Genomic DNA, 21578 nt, shown 5'->3' with positions numbered 1-21578 from the left:
CGCAATGGGAGAGGCCACGACAGTGAGAGGCCCGCATACCGCCAAAAAACAAACAAACAAACAAAAAAAACAGAGCTGGGTCATCTGATTGGAGCAGGCTGAGTAGCTGCCAAACCACATTACGACAGTAAACTGAAGGCACAACATACCTGAACTTTTCAACAATCAAGACAAAAGACACAGCCAATACATATTAAGAGAAGGCAGGGGTAAGGCCATCAAATCAAACCACTGGGTTCCCTGGGGCCCATAAAAATGTACAGTACAAGGAAATAAGAAGTGGAAAATGAGCTAACATGAAAAGAAAACAGTAACAGTTCTGGAGCATCCAAGGTCGCCCTCTTGGAGTACCTCTTTAACATACATAAATTTTCAAATGTTTTTTTAAAAGTTTTAAGTATCACATCTAGTTAGAAGTCAAATCTAATTTCTGCTTCCAACAGCAAAAACTTTTCCCAGGGAGACTGATACACGTAAGAATAGAATCTGGGCTTCCCTGGTGGCGCAGTGGTTGAGAGTCCGCCTGCTGATGCAGGGGACACGGGTTCGTGCCCCGGTCCGGGAAGATCCCACATGCCGCGGAGCAGCTGGGCCCGTGAGCCATGGCCGCTGAGCCTGCGCGTTCGGAGCCTGTGCTCCGCGGCGGGAGAGGCCACAACAGTGAGAGGCCCGCGTACCACAAAAAAAAAAAAGAATAGAATCTGCTTAAGTACAGTGGTGGACTGCAAACAGAACCACAGATTCCTCGCCTCCTAGTACATGCATTCCCCCATGGAGAGGTGGCCTCTAGTTGGTGACTTGCTTTACCAATACACTGTGGCAGAAGAGATGTGGTGCATACCACTTCTAAGGCTAGATCATGAGGGCCTTACAGCTCCCTCGTGAAATGCTGCCCTGAGACTGTCATGCCCTGAAAAAGCCCAGGATGAAAGAAGGGAGGAGAGAGAGGTCCTGCCATCCTGGCTGTCCCAGCGCCAGCCACCATCTTGCCCGATGAACACAGCCCTGAGAGCGAGTCCAGGCAGGACCAGAAGACAAACCGCCGGCCAACCCACAGTCAGGAGAAATGAGTCACTGTTTGAAGCCACCAAGTTTGGGGGCAGCGGGGTAGATTTTTAGATAGAGGTAGAAACTGATACATGTATCCTCTAGGGCCAAGATTTAAAATCTAAACAAACTATTACAAAAATAAAAGAACAGGGTAAAAAAGAAAAAGAAGGGGAGTGAAAAATAAAGTGAGAAACACATAAACACTGCTAATGTTATAGTTATATACATCAAGTTTAATTTAAATTTTAAAAATGCAATGTCCAGTTCAAGATCTAGGACGGGGCCTCTTATTAAGGATCCAAATATCCATGCATGGTTTTTGAAATTATATGCAATTTTTGTGTACATAGGTGTTTTTTCCCTGGGAGGAATCTCTTTGCCAGAAGACTCTCAACAGGGTCTGGGTCTAGAGCACTTGTGCACACATGCAGGAGGCTCCAAGTGCCCCAAGCACAGGGCCCTGGTGGGAACAGAGCAGCTGGGGATCCTTTAGAGTGGCATTAAGTAACTTTCTAAATTAAGCCTTCTTTTTCATGCAACCATTAAAAGTAATGAGGTCTTTATAAATAATATTTATTAAGTGAAAAAACCAGGAAATTATTCACAACTATAATTACACCTGCATAAATACATATATACAGAGGCTAGAAAAGAATACGTAAATTGAAAATAGTTTTCAGATTGGCGGGATGGTGGGTAATACCCACTTACCACTCCATTTCCCAAATTTCTTAATGCTGTTATAGGAGAAGGGGCAGGGGATGACTGAAGTATCAATTTCACATTTGAACATATTTTCAAGCCAGTATGCCTCCTGGTCACCCCCTCCTCACCAGGACCCGAGCCTACCTTACCTATGGGATCCTGAACCCTGTCTCACCGTGCCCAAGAAACAACCGAGACTTGGCAGTCACCGAGGAAGACAGCTTGCTCACTGTCCCCCCAACAGACTCTAGAAAGCGAGGTTTTCTCAAATCACAACCCAACGCCATTCCACATTAAACCACTGTTTCCACTAGATTTGTCCATCTTTCCCAAGAAAATGAAATAATGAGTCTAAGTTATCAGACTAGAACACAGTCTTTGGTGGGAATAGGGACACATCCAAGAGCCATTTTTTTTGTTTTGTTTTGTTTTGCTTTTGCGGTACGCGGGCCTCTCACTGTTGTGGCCTCTCCCGCTGCGGAGCACAGGCTCCGGATGCGCAGGCTCAGCAGCCACGGCTCACGAGCCCAGCCGCTCCACGGCATGTGGGATCTTCCCGGACCAGGGCACAAACCCACGTCCCCTGCATCGGCAGGCGGACTCTCAACCACTGCGCCACCAGGGAAGCCCCCAAGAACCCTTTTTCACTTTTCTCTAACAAATGACTGGCTACTGCCACATAGATCTTTTTTTTTTTTTTTTTTTTTGCGGTACGTGGGCCTCTCACTGTTGTGGCCTCTCCCGTTGCGGAGCACAGGCTCCGGACACGCAGGCTCAGCGGCCATGGCTCACGGGCCCAGCCGCTCCGCGGCATGTGGGATCTTCCCAGACCGGGGCACGAACCCGCGTCCCCTGCATCGGCAGGCGGACTCTCAACCACTGCGCCACCAGGGAAGCCCTGCCACATAGATCTTACTCAGCTCACTCAACAAGGCTTTCAGAAGCTACAAAATAATTTGATTACAAACCAGAGGATTGAAGAGAATAAGGAGTAATGTTTTTTAACATAAATTCTGAGAGAGAGCACAGGACAGTATGCTCAAACATGCCAAGTTCAGATGCAACTATTTCCCCTTAACATCCTGTTAAGATATACTCTGAATCCTGACATGGCATAATTCATTTAAATGGTTATGTTCAAACAGAATACTGTGCATGTTCTACAAGGATGAACTAGAGCTCTGAATAAGACGTTTGAATTATTTCACATGTTGTGTTCAAGTGTTCTTTGGAAGTGAGAAAATCATTTGTAGCAGTGGTTAACATTTCACCCTGCCCTAAAACACAAGGGATATTATACACAACAGAGATTCTGAATCACTGGTTTAAAACTTAAGCTATAGTGTAAGTGCCACCGGAGTTGTGTCACAAGTCATGATGTCCACGGTAAAACGGTATTTTAACTAAAAGTCATCATAACTAACGACCCGTGCTTGGTTTATAGTCAGCATTCATGTATCACTGAATTGTCAGTCCTTAGTGCTCTAGGGATCAATTCCCAATCACCAGGGGGAAAACAGGAGCAGTGTCTGTTATTTTCTGAAGACTGTTATCGTTTTTAACATGGGGCATGGACAGCATTTATGGTTCAGCTCCTTCTTATTTAGCACAATTTAGAATTCCTGTAATCACTACCTAACACTGGTGACGTGCAAGTCCAGGGGGCAATTAAACCCAGTGGCAACGAAGCATTGCCCCACGTCTAACATATGACTGCAAACTTCTGTGAATTTTCAAAACCTTCAGAAGATTACTAAAAAGATGGATCTCTGCCTCAGCTGCCTGCTGCCAACACTAGTGTCAGTCTATCATACAAAAGGAAAGATACTCTGACAGGCAGAAAGTAGGAAAAGAGAAAATCTCTCCAGAAGACAGTAAATTCTCCAGGAGTGAAGGAACCATGAAAGGCTGAGAAATGATGCCTGACAGGCAGAGATTCCACTGTTCCCTCATTTGGGATGAGAAGAAAACTTGGAAGAGCTGACACTGGAACTGCCCACTGACTGAGGGTTGCTCTAGGCCACAAGCTTCGAGTGGTTAGGGACCAGCATCAACTGCCCAAACTGCTTCCAGGAGAGCCCGGCCATTCCATGTCACCATACCTGAGCCAGCTCCTTAATGCGCTTCTCCAGGGGCGCAGGCAGGCCTTCGGGAAGGGAAGAGGGCTGCCTGAATTCCTGGTCCAGTCCCACCCCAAGGGAATCGCTTTCATCATCCATATCGCGGAAGGGGCTTCCTTCTGGAGACTCACTGAGCAGCTGCTCCAAGTCCAAATCAGTCAGCGAGTCCATGGCGGTGGCTGCCTGCAGCAAGTCGTTGTCAGAAGTGGAGCCAAAGAGCGAGAGCAAAGGGTCAGAGGCACCCTCCAATTCCCGCAGGCCCTGAGCTTCCACCGACGAGACTGCTACGGGCTTATGCTCTTCGTCCCTCTTTCTCTGAGCCTCTTTCTCCTTCTGAAATTTCTTCAGCATCTCTTTAACGCTCAAAGCCCCAGAATACTTCTTTTTCTTCTTCTCCTTACTGGCATTGAGGGCTGTGAAGCTGCAAGCAAGGGGGAAGTCAGTTACTAAGGCTGCAGTACACCTCAAAAGGGAAATTCACAGAGGGGCTTCAGCCCTGCTCCCAGCACAATGGTCTCCAGGAACCTCAGTCACAAGTTCACCCTGTTACTCCTCCTCCCTCTTCTTGGCATATGGAGCTCCTTCTTGCTGGGACCAAAGCTTGAGATTTAATATAGGTTAGCAAAACAGTATCACAAAATGCTACATATCCGATGGGTTTTTAAAAACCACTGCCAGGCTGAAATAAAAGGTTGCAAAAAAGGGGGGGTAAGAAAGATATTTAAAGGGAGAAAGCAGGAGCAGCAGAGAGCAGCAGCAACTTGAAGGGCAACTGGGGTGAGACCAAGTGAGGCAGAGGAAGCAGGACCGGAGAAGACAAAGGGGGAACACAGACAGGAGAACTGGGGCAGAGGAGGGGTGCCCAAGAGAACAGGAAACATCAGCAATCATACAGTGACAGAAATAGCTGCCAACACTGACAGTGGGACAGAGAGAACTCTGATGTCTGACACACAGAGATGTGAGAGTACAGACTATGCCCACATGGCACCGTGGGAGGCATGAGGGGGAACGGAAGGCCAGGCCCTGCTGCCTCTTCTGAAGCTGTGAGGAGGAGGGCGAGTCAGCTCCCAGGTGTCCTGCCCTAACAGTTCAGACGTCATCCTAGCAAAGAAGCTGCTGCATCTCACCCGGCTTTGGAAAACTTGGACTTTTTCGATTTCTTCTCCTTGTCATAAGTGTCATCTTTTTTCTTCTTCTTTATCTTCTCACCACCTTCCTTCAACTTCCGCTTCTGAGAATTAAAGACAAGGCACAGTTACACAGCTCCCTAACTCTGGGAGCAAGTGCACTACACAGCACCGGCCTTGCTCCGCCCAGGGTACATCCTGAGAGCTGTCTTACTTCCTTCACGAACAAAAGCTTTCCGCTCAGTCCTTGGACCACAGACCCGCAGGTCAGGACAGCATTCCCACTGACAGCAGCTTCTGGGAAACCCGGGCCTGAGGCAACAGACGCCATTCTGCAGCCTGAATAGTTTCTGGTTTAAAATGAGCTATGTGTGGGCCTACCTTGCATTTTAAACACACAGGCAGTGGTAGATAGCTTTCAAAATAAACTTATCATAGGGCTGTCTTGTTTTCGTTGGGGTGACAGCCCTGGGAACTGAAGTCCTCTACATGTCCAAAGAAGAGACACAGCAAGCTGGTGCAAACTCCCCTCACTCCACACCCTTCACTGCCCTCGTCCCCGCCCTGGGACCACCTCGAGGAATGAATCCCTGCCGAGCCTGCAAGGACACAGGCATGGATACAATGACCGAGACCTCCAGGTTCACGGCACCTCGCCACAGCACACATGAGAAGGGAACCGCCAACCTCAGCACAGCTGGTGCCTTTCCGCCAATGTCCTGAGTCATCCTAAACCAGCACGTATTCTGGCAAGTCACCTACTGATCTCATAAGGTCATGTAAAAAAGCACTTCTGAAATCCAAAAGCGAGCAACGTTCTAACCTTTGGAGATTTTTTCTTCTTTTCTTTAATGAAGTCATCCTCAGATTCTGATGCTTGTCTAAACTGCAGCGTTCCCGAGTTAATGTAAAATCCTCCATACTTTGTAGTCAAAGAAGCAGGAACAAGCTCATCATACTGAAGGGGGGAAAACAAACGGTCAGCTCCAAGTTCTGTACTACAGTCCAAAGGTGCAGAGCGGGTCTTGACAGAGCAGATGTGACTATGTTTCTCTGTCACATTTCAGACAGCATGCTAAGACATGTTTCTGGTCAATCACCAATGTCCGAGTTAGAAGGTGTTTTGGACGTCTCTGATCACCATTTTCATAAAGGGAACCAAGGCCCAGATCAAGGTGTCACTTCCTCTCCCTTCAGTGCAGCTCTTTCCTCGTGCTAAGGGTACATCCACTCTGACTCCACCCCCAGCCTCCGGGCGCTGTCGGTAGATGCTAGGGTGCAGTGGTTCTGGTAGTCTCAGAGGTTTCATTAAGTACTTACCGCCTCAGAGTTATCGATGAAGGAATCAGATTCATCATAACCATAACCCATATCAATCAAGTCCTGTATTCGGTCTTTTCTACGTTTCTTTCCACCCTAAAATTTAAAATTGATCACATGCTTTTTTGTACTTGTGGTAAGAACACATAACATGAGATCTACCCTTTTAACAAATTTCTAGGTCTAGGGTCACAGGGTTTTTTTTAATACACAGAATTAATTGTTGCCTTGAACTCCATCAGCTAATGACTAAAGGTTATAAAGCACTGGAACAGTCTCATACACACACACACACCAAAACCTCATTCCCTGAAGACCTTTCAAAATAGGACAGATTTGTAAATGCATAAAGTGGCCTAAGACAGAAGAACTAAATGGCTTCATATGCTTTGCACCAAAAGGTTTATTCTCAGGATAAATTCTAAGGGTAAAAGCCCCTTCTTATTTATTCATCCGTTTAGCTCCACACATGAGTTCCTGCCGTATGTGTTTTCTTATCTTAATGCATTTGTTTAATAACTTCATTCTGTTCTCTCCAAGGTCTACACTTGTTTCCACATCAGTGTTGCTTAGATGATAAACCACTAAAGGAATATGGAAATGTCTGAAAACCTCTCCCATCCAACAAGGTTGTTTTGTTGTCCAATAGAGAAATCTTACATATTTTTCTTCAAATTTCCGGGCAAGGGCCTCCACTTTATGCCTTTCCTTTTCTTCATCATTGAAAGGATCCGAGAGATCTTTCTTCTGTAAAGAGACCATTCCACAAAAATAGGAGTCACAAAAAAATTCCCAGTGCTATTCCTAGTGCCTGCACTGACTCAACACCTATAAACTGCATAATAAAAACAACTGTTTTTCAGAAAAGACAAGGTAGAATACACGTTACCTTCACATGAGTGTTTACCTTAGCTGTTTAAGAAAGTAAAATTTCCATTCATGAGATTCAAGAGAACTTGACTAAATGCCTACAATCACCCATCACACACAGCACTAGGTCCTGTAGGGCTCCAAATATGGCAAAGGGACTTTAGTCAGGGGATGCTCAACCCATGTAGAACTGTGTTCCAATATAACTGATTTCCTTTGTAATCCTAAAAATTATTTTATGCATTTAAAAACATTATTCTAAGAAGGGGTCCATAGGCTTCACCAGACTTCCAAAGCAGTCAATGGCTCAAAAAGGTTAAGAACCCACTGAGCATAGGACAAGCTCTTGACAGCTATTCAGCCTTATTGGTTAGAAGAGTGGTATGAACTTGCAGTTCTCTCAGAGCTACAAACAGTCAAACCCAAGTTCATGGCATTACCTTTCCTTGGAAGCCTATTCTGAAGGATCAATAATCTCCCATCCCTCCCAATCTCAATACTCCCTCCAGATACATTCATGTGGTTTTCCAAAGTTTATTTATATTCCATAAACTTACTCTTACATTTTTCTTGAGAAAATTTTTCAGAGTTGGACCTTAAGCTTCCATGGTAAGGAATCTTAATTTTAATAAAAAACTCCTGTACCAAATACACTTAAGACTTTGGAGTCCAAAAACACTAAAGATCAGATGCTTGTTTGAAAACAAAATTCTCCCATCTCACCCTCCCATCTCTGCCTACTGAAACTCCACTTACCCATAAAGGATCAGTTAAATGATTTAGGACACACACGTACAATGGGACATTACAGAACATGTACATACCATAAATGGGTGGTCTTTAAAACAGCTTGTCTGTATCTTCTAATTTTTCTACACTGATCACATGTAACCTAAGTGGTTCAAATAATTTTAAGAAAACCTACCCACCTGGAGCAGTGCTGGATTTAATGCATACTCCTTAATGCCCTGCAAACAGCAGTCATCCACTATTTCCTGAATGCATGAAGGTCCAGCTCTGTCTCAACACAGCATCTGGAATGTAAGCTCCTCTCTGTCTAAGCCCTCCGGGGCCTGTATTTGTACCAGACTTAAACCATTACCACATTGTGACTTCTGCTACCTGTGCTGGTGTAATTCTCCTAAAACATCTACAAGAGCGCAAAGTTCCTGTGAGGCTAGGACAGCAACTTCCCCACATTTACATAGTCCTCAGCATCCAGCACAGTGCCTTCACATTCTAAGGTATACATGCTAAGTGAGTCAATACATGAATGTGTCAGATTACATTGTGCTTTGAACACTGCAGAGTAGACACGGTAATTCAGGAGTTCTAAATCTGAAGGCCAGGAGTGAATCCCCTGAAACTGGATCCAAAGTTCTCTGTGTAAGCCCCATGCATTTTTCTGCAATTGAGGAGGGCATCTGAACCCCCAAAAAGGTGAAATCAGACCACTGGAGTTCTAATTTCAGTTGACCTACTAATTTGGTTTGAGCCCGTAAATAAATACCTTAACCAATCCCTGCTACTTTTTATTCCTCTCAAGGAAGAAAATCCTGTTCCCACTTTGGAAAAGAGTTCATGAATGATTTGAAATTTTTCTCATCCTGACCACTGGCCCTCATACAACAGGCTGACCCTTGGCACAGACTGAATTGGCTTCCATTCAGCCAACTGGATCTTTACCAAGGAAACACATTTTTATCTGAGTAAAGAAAAGTGGATAATCCTTCTAACCAAAGGCACTCACCTCAAACAGCACAACCATGGATTAGACTGCTGAAGCACTGGCTCTGAGGCAATCTGCTAGAAATCATGCACCTGCATGGTCTCATCCACACACACCGTCCCCCCCACCCCGCAGACACACTGTGAGCTGGGTACTAGCCTAATCCCCATTTCACTGAGAGCCACTCTAGAGATCCAAATGCTGCAAATGCAGGACCCTACTCACCTTTCCCTCAGAGGCCAGCCTAGCACACAGGTATACAGTAGGTGCTTATAAATAAATGCTCTTGACCTAGCTCCTACTCAAACTGTATGATTCCATTTATATGAAATACAAAAACATGCAAAACTGATCTCAGCTATTAGAAATGAGAACAGTTGTTACCCTTGAGGGCTGAGGCAGTATTCTGGGAGGGCAGAAGGAGGTTTTCTAGTGTCCTGGAAAATGTTATATTTCGTAATCCAGGTGCAGATTACATGGGTGTTTGTGACAATCCATCAAACTGTGTATTTATCATATGTGCACTTTTCTTATGTACATAATTCAGTTAAAAAGTTTATAAAAAATTTTTACAATGTTAATGAATTGCCAAAGTATAGGTAATAACTGAAGCTGGGTAATGGGTACATGGGGGCTTATTATACTATTCTCTCTACACTGTACATGTTTGATACATTCCATACTAAAAAAGTAAAACAAGTCTGCCAGGAAAATAAATAGATCGTTTAAAAAACATTTAAGAAATCAAAACTGGGACTTCCCTGGTGGCGCAGTGGTTGGGAATCCGTCTGCCAATGCAGGGAACATGGGCTCAAGCCCTGGTCCGGGAAGATCCCACATGCTGTGGAGCAACTAAGCCCGTGCACCACAACTACTGAGCCTGAACTCTAGAGCTCGAGAGCCTCAGCTACTGAAGTCCGCACGCCTAGAGCCCGTGCTCCGCAACAAGAGAAGCCACCGCAATGAGAAGCCCGGGCACCGCAACGAAGAGTAGCCCCCACTTGCTGCAACTAGAGAAAGCCCGTGCACAGCAACAAAGCCCCAGCTCAGCCAAAAATAAATAAATAAGTAAATAAACTATTTATTTACTTATTTATTTAAAAAATCAAACTGATTCTCAAAAGCCCTAAAGGCTGCCCAATTCCAGTGGGGAGTGGGGGATAAGAAATCCCAAAAAAAACAAAACCCACAAAAATAGGTTTCTATCCATCCAGGTAAAGAAACTATCCAGAATATTACTTTTCAAAAGAGATGAGCAGGCTGTGTCTTTTGCTTGCCCTCATATTAGACACAGTGAGATTCCCTTGGAAAAGAGAAATGTCCAGCATGAAATTCCAGCACTGGAAAAGCTAGGGACTGGTCCCACTTACATGTAACATTTATAGACTTGGTATGAAAAAATTTGGTATTTATTCATATTAGTTAGCCATAATTCAAATTAGCCTTGGATGTGCCATACATTTTCTCTAGCATAAATCAGGAGAATGGTTCTAGAAAGAATTCTATCCCTTCCTGCCAGAGGAAAAACCAGCAGACCTTGTGCTTGCTTTGTGGGGGAGCCCAAAGCCTCTCTAGTGCTGCTTCCACCCTCCGGAAGCCCCATCCACACACGCTGCCCAAAGCATTAGATCTGCAGAGTGAGCTGGGGTCACTGGGGTATACCTTGTCTGCAGGCTGAGGTCCTTTCACCTTCCCTCGTAAGTTCTTCACCAGCTCTGGGTAGAAGAACTCTGGGCAGCGCTTGTGATCTGGCTCAAAGAGGGTAAGTGTGATCCGAACAGCTGCTGCAGCCGGCTCAGAGTCCTGATGCTGTTCTGCTCCCCCAACCTCCTCTTTCCGGGATTTCTTCAAAAATGCAGGATTCAAAGAACCTGGGAGAGAGGTGAACTGGACCCTGTGGGGCTCCGACATGGCTACCAACAAGTCTTACCAGGTGTCACTGCATGGCTTCTGTTAACATTGAAAAGAAGAGCCAGGTCAAACCGAGATGATAAAAATGGTGATTTTTCTTGTTCAGTTATACAGATTTAAGTTTAAAAAAAAAATTTCACTGTCAAGAAGAATCACTATTAAATTTATCTTAATTATCATTTGCTTTTTTCTTCTTAAATACTATTTTAAATATAAAAAATTTCATATAGATATGAAAAGTACCACAAATTCTATCATTCAGAGATAATCACTGTTTAGCATACTTCCTTCCAGTCTTCTTTTTCTATGCATATTCACTAGATTCTCGACACTAGAGAACCCATGCTGATAGAGCCTTAAAGAATCCTCAGAATTGCAAAGAATCCTAGAGAAAATTGGTTTTCATTTAATTTATCCAATACATTTTTTTTTACTTCTGGCTGAGAATAACCCGTCTTAAAACCTCTTTATTTTCATCACCAGCAGTTTACTTTCATGTAGGGCCATTCTTCACAATGACAGTTTTCATCAGTTCAGAGAAGTACTGCCTACCCCAGGATAAGTAAGACCACTGTCTCAGAAGTAGCGTGGCTAGGCTCACTCCTGAACACCAGCCTCTCACCACCCAAACTTGGGACTCAGCAAAGTGACAAATTATCACAGGCCAAAGACCTTCAAAGTTGCTTGGAAATGATCAAAGTATATTGTGAACTCCAGAATTCCAAGGATTTACAGAATGTAAACATGTAAACCACACTATATATATTGTGTGTGTGCTTTATATGAAATTTTGTGTCCTACCTTTTAAAACCCACATTCTACCACACCAATAAATAAGAATACTCATTGTAGCCTTGTTTGTATATGAAAAATGATAGAAGCAACCTGAGTGTCCAGCATTAAGGGAATGGTTGAAAAAATCGCAGCTCTTTTATTGATTTGTAAGGGCTTTTGACTTGTTATAGATATATAAATAATAAATATGTAATGCCTGTCATATCTCTCATACTTTCTCCTGCTTTGCTATTTACTGTTTAACTTTGCATAGAGTGAGGTATGTTGAAAGAAATTTTAGCTTTTCATGCAGTTAAAACTAGGCTCTTTTCCCTTATGGCTTCTTCCATTTCTTTTATGCCTATAATGTCCTCCTCCAACCAAGTAATTCTTGTAGAAGAATTTATCCATTCTTGTTTTATAGATGTATTTTTCACATTGAACTCTTTAATCCAAGTTGAATTTACTATAAGGTGAGAGGTGAGGCCCTAACTTGGTTTCTCCCCAGCATCAATCACCAAATAATCCCTCTTTTCTCTGCTAATTTGGCATATATATGTCTTTTAATATCTTAAGGTCTATTTCTGAAATGCATCCTGTTATATCCATCTAGTATCTAGATTCCTGAACCAGTACAGCACTGATTTGAAAGATTCTATGGTATATTTCAACAACTTAAAGATTCATTTTTATTATTCTTTTAAAAGTAATACTTGGCTATTCTAGCCTATTAATTATTTCAGGTCAATTTAAAAATCATTTTGATAAGTTCCCCCAAAAAGCTCACAGCATTTTGAATGTAAATGAATCATAAATGTGAATTAGTTCAGGAAGATTTATATATACGTGTATTTTTTAAATATATATCTTAGGGCTTCCCTGGTGGCGCAGTGGTTGAGTCCGCCTGCCGATGCAGGGGACACGGGTTCGTGCCCCGGTCTGGGAAGATCCCACATTCCACGGAGTGGCTGGGCCCGTGGGCCGTGACTGCTGAGCCTGCGCGTCCGGAGCCTGTGCTCCGCGGCGGGAGAGGCCACAGCAGTGGGAGGCCCGCATACCACAAAAAAAAAAAATATATATATATATATATATATATATCTTATATATCCATATACATCATGTGTATCTGTATACATGCAATATTCACTTCTTCTGTCATGACCATAAAATTGTGATCTATAAGACCAGGTAAGGGAGTAAAATATCTAAAAATGAAGAGTTAAAATAATTCTAAATAGAAAACAAAGCAACTGGCAGCAAAACAGGTTGGTGATGCAAAAGACCATCATGCACTAAGATGTCAAAAGAAATTCCCCTAAAAGAAACTTTCAAGGCCCCCACAACAGTCGTGATTCTCTGGATTGTGGAAATAAATCCCAGCTGAAAGGGATTTCATAAAGGTCCCCTACTCATAAAAGCAGGCAAAGTGAAGGTGAAGGTATAAAGGTCCCCCACTCATAAATGCAGGCAAACTCTCACTGTAAGAAGAGAATCTGCATGTTAACTGATGGGATGCAGAAAGGTCATCTTAGAAGTGGGAACTAGGTCCCTGCCCTTGACTAGGCAGTAATTTAAAAATGTCACCTTATCTCGTCCCAAATTTTAGATAGTGTAACTTCAATCAACCCAGATGGTAAAAATTCATCTCTTGGTTGTGTAAGTGACTTTGCAGGCCTGCGAAAATACAGAAATAAGACTAGAAAATAAAGTAAATCAAACCTACAGCATGTTAACACCTAGATTTTCGTTTAAGTTTTACAGTCATCGTGATAATTGCTGTTGCTTGTTACTAAGTCATTTCAAACATTTAAGAAAATCAGACATTTTAATGAATGATATTAGACTTACAATTTTAATTTGAAATGCTTAAGGTAATATAACTAAATTTGAAAGTGTGCTTTTATTTTTATTTTTTTGCGGTAGGCGGGCCTCTCACTGTTGTGGCCTCTCCCGCTGCGGAGCACAGGCTCCGGACGCACAGGCTCCGGACACGCAGGCTCAGCGGCCATGGCTCACGGGCCCAGCCGCTCCGCGGCATGTGGGATCTTCCCAGACCGGGGCATGAACCCGTGTCTCCTGCATCGGCAGGCAGACTCTCAACCACTGCGCCACCAGGGAAGCCCGAAAGTGTGCTTTTAAAAGACCTGACTTACATTTACACGTTTATTAGACTTAAAAGAGTTAAGTCCTTGGAAAAATTTAACTTCTAGGTTTACAAGTTCACTGTTTCAGAATTTTGAAGTATTTGAGAGAACAAGCATATAAAGCTTTAAATGCTGTGTAAAACATTTAAGGGAATTTAATTTCGTAAAAAAGAGCTCATTGTTTACGGGAATTTAATCTAAACTGTTGCCTTAATTGAAACTTTGTCAAAAATCAAACATTTATTTTTATGTAAACATTCTTAGATTTATAAATAAAAGATTTGTCAACAAAGCTTAAAAGGCTTTAAAAAAGCTAAGCATTTAAATACTCAATTTTAATGAGTTGACCATTAATTCTAAAAATTTATTTATTATTTATTGTTGGCTGCATTGGGTCTTCATTGCTGTGCGCGGGGCTTTCTCTAGTTGCAGCAAGTGGGGGCTACTCTTCATTAGAGTGCGCGGGCTTCTCATTACGGTGGCTTCTCTTTGTTGCAGAGCACGGGACTAGGCGTGCAGGCTTCAGTAATTGCGGTGTACAGGCTTCAGTAGTTGTGGCTCACGGGCTCTAGAGTGCAGGCTCAGTAGTTGTGGCACACGGGCTTAGTTGCTCCGCGGCATGTGGGATCTTCCTGGACCAGGGCTCGAACCCATGTGCCCTGCATTGGCAGGCGGATTCTTAACCACTGTGCCACCAGGGAAGTCCCCATTAATTCTAAATAAAAGTACAGTATTCTACAAACAAAAGCATCCCTCTTAAAAAACTTCAACTGATGTTATCCAAGAGATACTAGCCCCCTTTTCCATCTCAGATTATTCCCAGGAATAGTACTTTTTGTTGTTGTTACATATCCTCTTAATCATATATTCAAAATGATTATTGGTGAAATGTAGAAAAAGTGAATTTTGTATGCTGTTTTTGTAATTAGTCTATTCAATGAACTCTTATTTTAATGGTTTTCCCTTAACTTTGTTTTTAAAAACAGGCTGCCCCATCATCCACAAAAATGAGAGTTTTGTCTTCTCCTTTCTGAAAAATTATGTTTTATTTTTGTTTCATGTCTTGTTGCATTGGCTAGAACTGCCAGGATATCAGACAATATATTCTTTACCATGTTCCTGGCTCTAACGGAAATGTCTCTAAGTCCAGTGTGAAGTTGATTTAAGATTCATGTATTTTATGAGGTCATTCAAGTAGCCTTCAATTCCTCAAAATTTAAGAATTTTTAAACTAAGAGAGTGTGTTGAATTTTATTAAGGTATATCCTGGAAACTTAAATACGCTTTAAATGATCAACTCGTCTTTAAAAAAACACAAAATAGTTAACAGTAAATGACAGTTCCTGAAAACAGCTGACGGTACTTCAGCGAAACTGAACTCCAAAGAGAAACCAGACTGCGGACAAGCCAGTTCGCTAAAAACCCGCTTACAACCAGTCTCCGTATAACAAAACACCCATAAGAAACGGCGTGTGGACCTGCCACCTTTTCAAGCAGGCGGGTGACTCAAGAAAAGTCCGGTTCTAAGTTAAGTCAACACCTGACTTAACTGTTTGTGTTCTGGAACTAGGATTGGGACCTTTAAATTTTTTTATTTTCTACCTGGGATGCTGACGTTTAGGCAGACGCTGTGTTGAACTGCTGTTCACAGTTCCCCATTCAATGGTTTAGTTTTAACGTACTGAAACTACGCCTAGCATCTGCCTTCCTGCTGTCACAACCGCCTGCTCCCAACTTCCCTAAAAGTGTCAAACTACAACAAGGCTTACGTGAGAGCCCGGTCCCGACAAATACACGCACCTTTGTCACCGGCGCAACGCAGGCTACGGCCCCACGGGCCGCACTCGTCCCCCCGCGGCCGTCCTCATGCCGGCCCGGGAGCCCGGGCTGCGGCGCTGCTAGCGGCCGGCCACCGAGCCATGCCTCCCGGCGGGCGGCCGGCCCGCGCCGCGGCCCATGGCCGGGTCCCCGCGCGCCCGGCGGTAGCTTCGCCGGCCGTGCCGCCGCGCCGACCCAAGAGGAAGAGGAGAGACGCCGGCTCCACGCCGGCCAGGCAACTCGGAACCTCGGGGCGGGCAGCACTTCGCCCCTGGAGAACTTGCGGCGCGGACGCAGGCTCGGAGCGGCTCCCCCGACGCCGGCCTTCAGAAAGCGCGCTCCGAAGGACCTGTCCGCCGCCCGCGGGCGACCACGCAGAGCCCGCCAGGTGCGGGGCCCCGGACGCGGGCGGAGGCTGTCTTCCAGGCCGCGCTGAAGTCCGTCAGGGCAGCTGCCGGCGCGGCAACACGGCCGGCCCGGGGGCCTGCGAGGGACTAACGGCCGTATCGGAAGCGCCGAGGGGGAGCGGGATGGAGGCCAGGGCCCGGGGGCGGGGTGGGCGCAGGGCCGGCTCCCTAGCTCGTTTGGCCGGCCGCACCGTCGCCGCCGCCTCAGACCGCGGCGCTTCGTTGTCACAAGCCGGAGGGAGGGGGAAGGAGCCGAGAGTCTCCGGGATCCGGCGCGCGGACACCGCTGCTCCCGGGTCACGTGCTGCTCGACCGGCCAATAAGCCCCTACGGGCGCGGTGACGTCAAGGCAGCGGCGTGGCCGGTTACGGCCGGCCCCCGTCATGTGACCGGGCTCACTCCAATGGGCGGCGCCGGGGCGACCTGATGTTCCCGACGGCCCGTGCGTCGGCGGTGGTTGGGTGGTAAGATGGCGGCTGTGAGTCTGCGGCTCGGCGATTTGGTGTGGTGAGTCCGGGCTGCCAGGGCCAAGCGAGGTTCGCGGGGAGCTGCTTCCCTAGGCGTGAGGTGCACGGCCCGCCTCGAGGCTGCTTTTCTATGCGCTCCAGGTCTCGGTGAGAGGGCGAGACAGGTGCCGGCGCTGGGAACGAAGCCGGGCGGAAGGGGCAGCCTGGCCCCGGGGGACTGAGCCCGAGGGTGGCCGCAGCGGGCCCGGCTCTGAGCCCCAAGGCTGCCCGGGGAGGGCTGCGCTCCGGACCCGGACGCCGGCAGCGGGGGATGCCCGGCGCCGCGCGGCTCCCGGGGACGCCCGGTCCTCGCCTCGGGGTCTGGCTGAAGCTCCCGGGAAAGGAGGAGAGCCGGAGAGCCCGCGGGGCCATCTCGTCTGGGCAAGCCCGTCGAAACCTGCGTTGCGATGGAACTGACCTGTGCGGGCGGCTCAGCCGGGGGTGTCGAAACCGGACTGCTGGCGCTGCCCTGTGAAGAAATGGAAGGGGGACTTTTCCTTTACCACCGAAGGGTTGGCGGTGACCAGTACCTTCTTGGGTGCCTCTCGTGGTCTGCTTCTGTGTCCCAGACAACCGCCCGAACCGAGACTGACTGTCGCCGCCTCCCTCGAGCTGCGTAGCTTGTTTCTCGATCCAGAGGAAGGGCTTCCATAAGCATTTGTCAAAGCCGGGCTGGTGAATTAAACCAGACTTTGTAAGGGGAAGTCTGTGTTTACAGAGCGAACTGCCCCCCACCCCCGTCACGTCACGGAGAGGCTCTAGACAAACGACTCCTTGGTGGTTTTGTTTTTCTGTGTTCCTTCTCACCAGCAGAATGCCCATACCTATACACATAAGTCTACAATTTTGCATTGCATTTCTGAGGGACTTGGGCCTCTTGGGCCCAGCTGTGGAAGTCGCATTAAGAACTCCGGGTTGCCAGCTTTTGTTCTGGCACTTGAGGGTGGAAGTGGAGATTTAGGAAAATAAATTGCATGTTGAGTGAGTTGAAGATGGACTGGCTTTTCCAGGGCAAATGCTGACTCTCTGTGTTTTCTCTAGGGGGAAACTCGGCCGGTATCCTCCTTGGCCGGGAAAGGTGAGTGTCTTGCTACTAAGACGTCTGAAGTTGGGTTTGAGGAAGGGGAGACTGTAAGATGTATTCCCCCTCAGTTTCTAGCATTGAGTTAAACTGGGCTTATTTAAATAACACTCGGAATTTTTTTCTCTTTAGTGTCAGTTTATTTAGAAACGGCAGTATAATATAAACCAGGTCCTTTAATCTGCAGTGTTATTATTTCTTGAATCAGAGGTGGTTTGTGATAAAGTCTTTTAACCCTGAAAACCCATTCTAACTTGAATTTAGCTTTGCACTTAAATCTAACAAAAGGAGAAGCAAATAAATTTTCCAGGAAGAAAAATCTAAATGTAGGTTAGTGAAAAGTCAAAGTATTTTTGTCCCAACTAAGTTTAAATCTTTTTTCCATTTTACCATATGTGCTACTCCAGTGCATCTTTGCAGAAGTTGGCATTCCACATTTTGCATGAGGCGATCCCTCATAGCTTTCCAAATGTTGTTTTTATATTCTTGCTAGGAGCCCAGGAAATGTCTTTAGACTGTCTCTTTGCAATATGGCATTTTCAGTGCCTCAGTTGTTCTTCATTGTCGCTGTTACCTGTCTCAACTCTTCCTGCACAGAAGTATTTTTAAGAGTATTCTCTACATTTCTTCAGTGTTGACAGGTTCACATTGCAGGGGGTAATGACGTTGGCCTTAGTTTTAACTGCTTTTAAAACAGGACCGGGCTTCCCTGGTGGCACAGTGGTTGAGAGTCCGCCTGCCAATGCAGGGGACACGGGTTCGTGCCCCGGTCCGGGAAGATCCCACATGCCGCGGAGCGGCTGGGCCCGTGAGCCATGGCCGCTGGGCCTGCGCGTCTGGGGCCTGTGCTCCGCAACGGGAGAGGCCCCAACAGTGAGAGGCCCGTATACCAGAAAAAAAAAAAAAAAAGGGCCACTTTAGTGAAAGGTATATTGTATCTGCTGAGCACTGTAGATCATAGTAGATGTAGGGAACTCCTAGCACATTTCCACATATCTCAGTAGAAAAGTGACAGATTTGGACATAAACTAGGCCCTGTGTTTGGTTTTGTTTTTTAAGATGTATTTCTTTTGTTCTATTTTTTTTCTTACCAACTTATACCTGTGGAAAAAAGCCTTTTTTTCCCTTTCATCCCCTAGATTGTTAACCCACCCAAGGACTTAAAGAAACCGCGTGGGAAGAAATGCTTCTTTGTAAAGTTTTTTGGAACAGAAGATCAGTGAGTAGTGCTCACCAGCAGTTTCACTTTCCCTACGTTTGGGAGTTGCCCTGGGTTGAAGCTGCTTTGTGAATATTCTACGGATCCTAGTTCAGTCTCATTGTAGTTTGTAAGAATGGCATATCATTCTGGCTTCATACCTAAGTAAAAGGTGCTATTCTTATCTCCCAGAAATTGTCCTGGGCAGCTGTCCTGGGACCAGTAGCAATGTCAGTCAGTTGGGAAGTGGGGTGCCACCTTCCACATATGATAACTTCATTGAGATCAGTTCTCACGTCTCTTTACCCAACCCCACAGGCAGTTCCTTTTATCAGGGCCATGTTTGGTTCTCTTTTAATGGCTGTTTATTGTCGTGGCTCAGGCATGAGGTATGCAGTGAAAGCTAAAATTTCATTCATCTTAAAGTAATTGTTTAGTGTTGCTCTTGTAAAACTAGATGATTTGATCTAGCGTTCTAACAGTAAAGCTTTTTTTTTCAAATCTTTATTGGAGTATAATTGCTTCACAATACTGTGTTAGTTTCTGTCACAAAGTGAATCAGCCATATGCATACATATGTCCCAATATCCGCCCCCCTCTTGAGCTTCCCTCTCATCCTCCCTATCACACCCCTGTAGGTCATCGGAAAGCACCGAGCCCATCTCCCTGTGCTATGCTGCTGCTTCCCACCAGCCAACTATTTTACATTCAATAGTGTATATATGTCGATGCTACTCTCACTTTGCCCCAGCTTCCCCTTCCACCCCATGTCCTCAAGTCCATTCTCTATGTCTACCTCTTTATTCCAGCCCTGCAACTAGGTTCATCAGTACCATTTTTTTTTGGTTCCATATATATGCGTTAGTATACGGTATTTGTTTTTCTTTTTCTGACTTACTTCACTCTGTATGACAGATTCTAGGTCCATCCACCTCACTACAAATAACCAATTTCGTTCCTTTTTATGGCTGAGTAATATTCCATTGTATATATGTGACACATCTTCTTTATCCATTCATCTGTTGATGGACATTTAAGTTGGTTCCATGTCCTGGCTATTGTAAATAGTGCTGCAATGAACATTGTGGTACATGTCTCTTTTTGAATTACGGTTTTCTCAGGGTATATGCCCAGTAGTGGGATTGCTGGGTCATACGGTAGTTCTGTTTTTAGATTTTTAAGGAACCTCCATACTGTTCTCCATAGTGGCTATATCAGTTTACATTCCCACCAACAGTGCAGGAGGGTGCCTTTTTCACCACACCCTTTCCAGCATTTATTGTTTCTAGATTTTCTGATAACGGCCATTCTGACCAGCGTGAGGTGATACCCATTGTAGTTTTGATTTGCATTTCTTTAATAATTAGTGATGTTGAGCATCTTTTCATGTGCCTCTTGGCCATCTATATGTCTTCCTTGGTGAAATGTCTATTTAGGTCTTCTGCCCATTTTTTAACTGGATTGTTGTTCTTTTGTTATTGAGCTCCATGAGCTGTTTGTATATTTTGGAGATTAATCCTTTGGTGTTTCATTTGCAAATATTTTCTCTCATTCTGAGGGTTGTCTTTTTGTCTTGTTTATGGTTTTCTCTGCTGTGCAAAAGCTTTTAAGCTTAATTAAGTCCCATTTGTTTATTTTTGTTTTTATTTCTGTTATTCTAGGAGGTGGGTCAAAAAAGATCTTGCTGTGGTTTATGTCAAAGGGTGTTTTTCCTATGTTTTCCTCTAAAAGGTTTATAGTGTCTGGTCTTACATTTAGGTCTTTAATCCGTTTGGAGTTTATTTTTGTGTATGGTGTTAGGTAGTGTTCTAATTTCATTCTTTTACATGTAGCTGTCCAGTTTTCCCAGCACCACTTATTGAAGAGGCTGTCTTTTCTCCATTGTATGTTCTCACCTCCATTGTCATAAATTAGGTGACCATATGTGCGTGGGTTTATCTCTGAGCATTCTATCCTGTACCATTGATCTATGTTTCTGTTTTTGTGCCAGTACCATACTGTCTTGATTACTGTAGCTTTGTGGTATAGTTTGACGTCGGGGAGCCTGATTCCTCCAACTCCGTTTTTCTGTCTCAAGATTGCTTTGGCTCTTCGGGGTCTTTTGTAACAGTAAAGCTTTTTAACCAGATCTGTTTTAGAGTTGAAATCAGGACTATTAATTTGAGATTCTTCAATAGGCCATATAAGAAGTCACAGTGAAGCGAAGAATGTGTATTTGAGTTTCCAGCAACTTGTTTAGCTTTCTCATCACTCCATCAAGTTAATTGCCTGGGTCTAGCTAGATGGTTTGATTTAAATAGTTGTGTTTCTATTTATGATTCTTACAGGAAAACATAGCTTTGGGTTTGAAAAACGTCTGTGACTTTCCTGATATATCTGATACCAACTTTTAAAATATACATTTCTAGAAAGCAATATATAATATTCCATAGGAAAATCTCTTACAACAGTATTTTTCACTGGCAAGCTTATGCGTCAGAGTGCTCATCCTGGTTTAGAGTTTGCATGGCATGTCTACCTTCACCAAAAACATATACAGACATACCCAGCCCCGGTTCTTGTCACAAACCAACTCAGCAGCCTTTTGGTGGCAATATTTCAAGGGAGTCACTGACCCAGAGCTGTAAGAGCAAGAGACAATCTGGAAGAGGGAATGTTCTGGTAATGCCTTGAATTTACAGCAAAGATTGTCTGGATGCAAACAAGTATGATTGTACAGCCACACTCCACATTGCTGGACACCAAAGGGAACTTCCAGGAAAGCAAATGCTGTGGTCCCCGTCTTCCAGGGACTCAGGACAAGACATAAACTCAG

The 21578-nt window shown here is 44.8% G+C and overlaps 2 protein-coding genes across 6 annotated transcripts in view; one reads left to right on the top strand and one right to left on the bottom strand.

The window, feature by feature from the left end:
* The window catches only part of UBN1 (ubinuclein 1), a gene marked incomplete at its 3' end in the record, with an annotated part of 36197 nt that extends 20216 nt beyond the window's left edge, over nucleotides 1-15981 (bottom strand). Inside the window, exons 1-7 of the mRNA XM_079719368.1 lie at nucleotides 15554-15981; nucleotides 10587-10874; nucleotides 6986-7072; nucleotides 6326-6421; nucleotides 5829-5963; nucleotides 5006-5109; nucleotides 3858-4296 (exon numbers count right to left, since the gene is read on the bottom strand). Of these exons, the coding sequence (XP_079575494.1) occupies nucleotides 3858-4296; nucleotides 5006-5109; nucleotides 5829-5963; nucleotides 6326-6421; nucleotides 6986-7072; nucleotides 10587-10835 (1110 nt within the window). The 5' untranslated portion in view covers nucleotides 10836-10874; nucleotides 15554-15981. The remainder of the gene's footprint in view (nucleotides 1-3857; nucleotides 4297-5005; nucleotides 5110-5828; nucleotides 5964-6325; nucleotides 6422-6985; nucleotides 7073-10586; nucleotides 10875-15553) is intronic.
* Nucleotides 15982-16432: 451 nt separating this feature from the next.
* Nucleotides 16433-21578, top strand: part of GLYR1 (glyoxylate reductase 1 homolog) — a gene marked incomplete at both ends in the record, with an annotated part of 34772 nt that continues 29626 nt past the window's right edge. For 4 of the 5 annotated variants that reach the window (XM_079719516.1, XM_079719515.1, XM_079719514.1 and 1 more), the window contains 3 exons: nucleotides 16448-16485; nucleotides 17526-17562; nucleotides 18705-18784. In XM_079719516.1, the coding sequence (XP_079575642.1) occupies nucleotides 16448-16485; nucleotides 17526-17562; nucleotides 18705-18784 (155 nt within the window). Of the gene's footprint in view, nucleotides 16486-17525; nucleotides 17563-18704; nucleotides 18785-21578 lie in introns of all 5 variants that reach the window. The other variant, XM_079719512.1, reaches the window with a different exon arrangement.

The sequence above is a fragment of the Hyperoodon ampullatus genome, assembly GCF_949752795.1.
Source record: "Hyperoodon ampullatus genome assembly, chromosome: 14".
Lineage (NCBI taxonomy): Eukaryota > Metazoa > Chordata > Mammalia > Artiodactyla > Ziphiidae > Hyperoodon > Hyperoodon ampullatus.
Note: the sequence above shows the minus strand (reverse complement) of the source record. Positions and strands in the feature narration are given on the sequence as shown.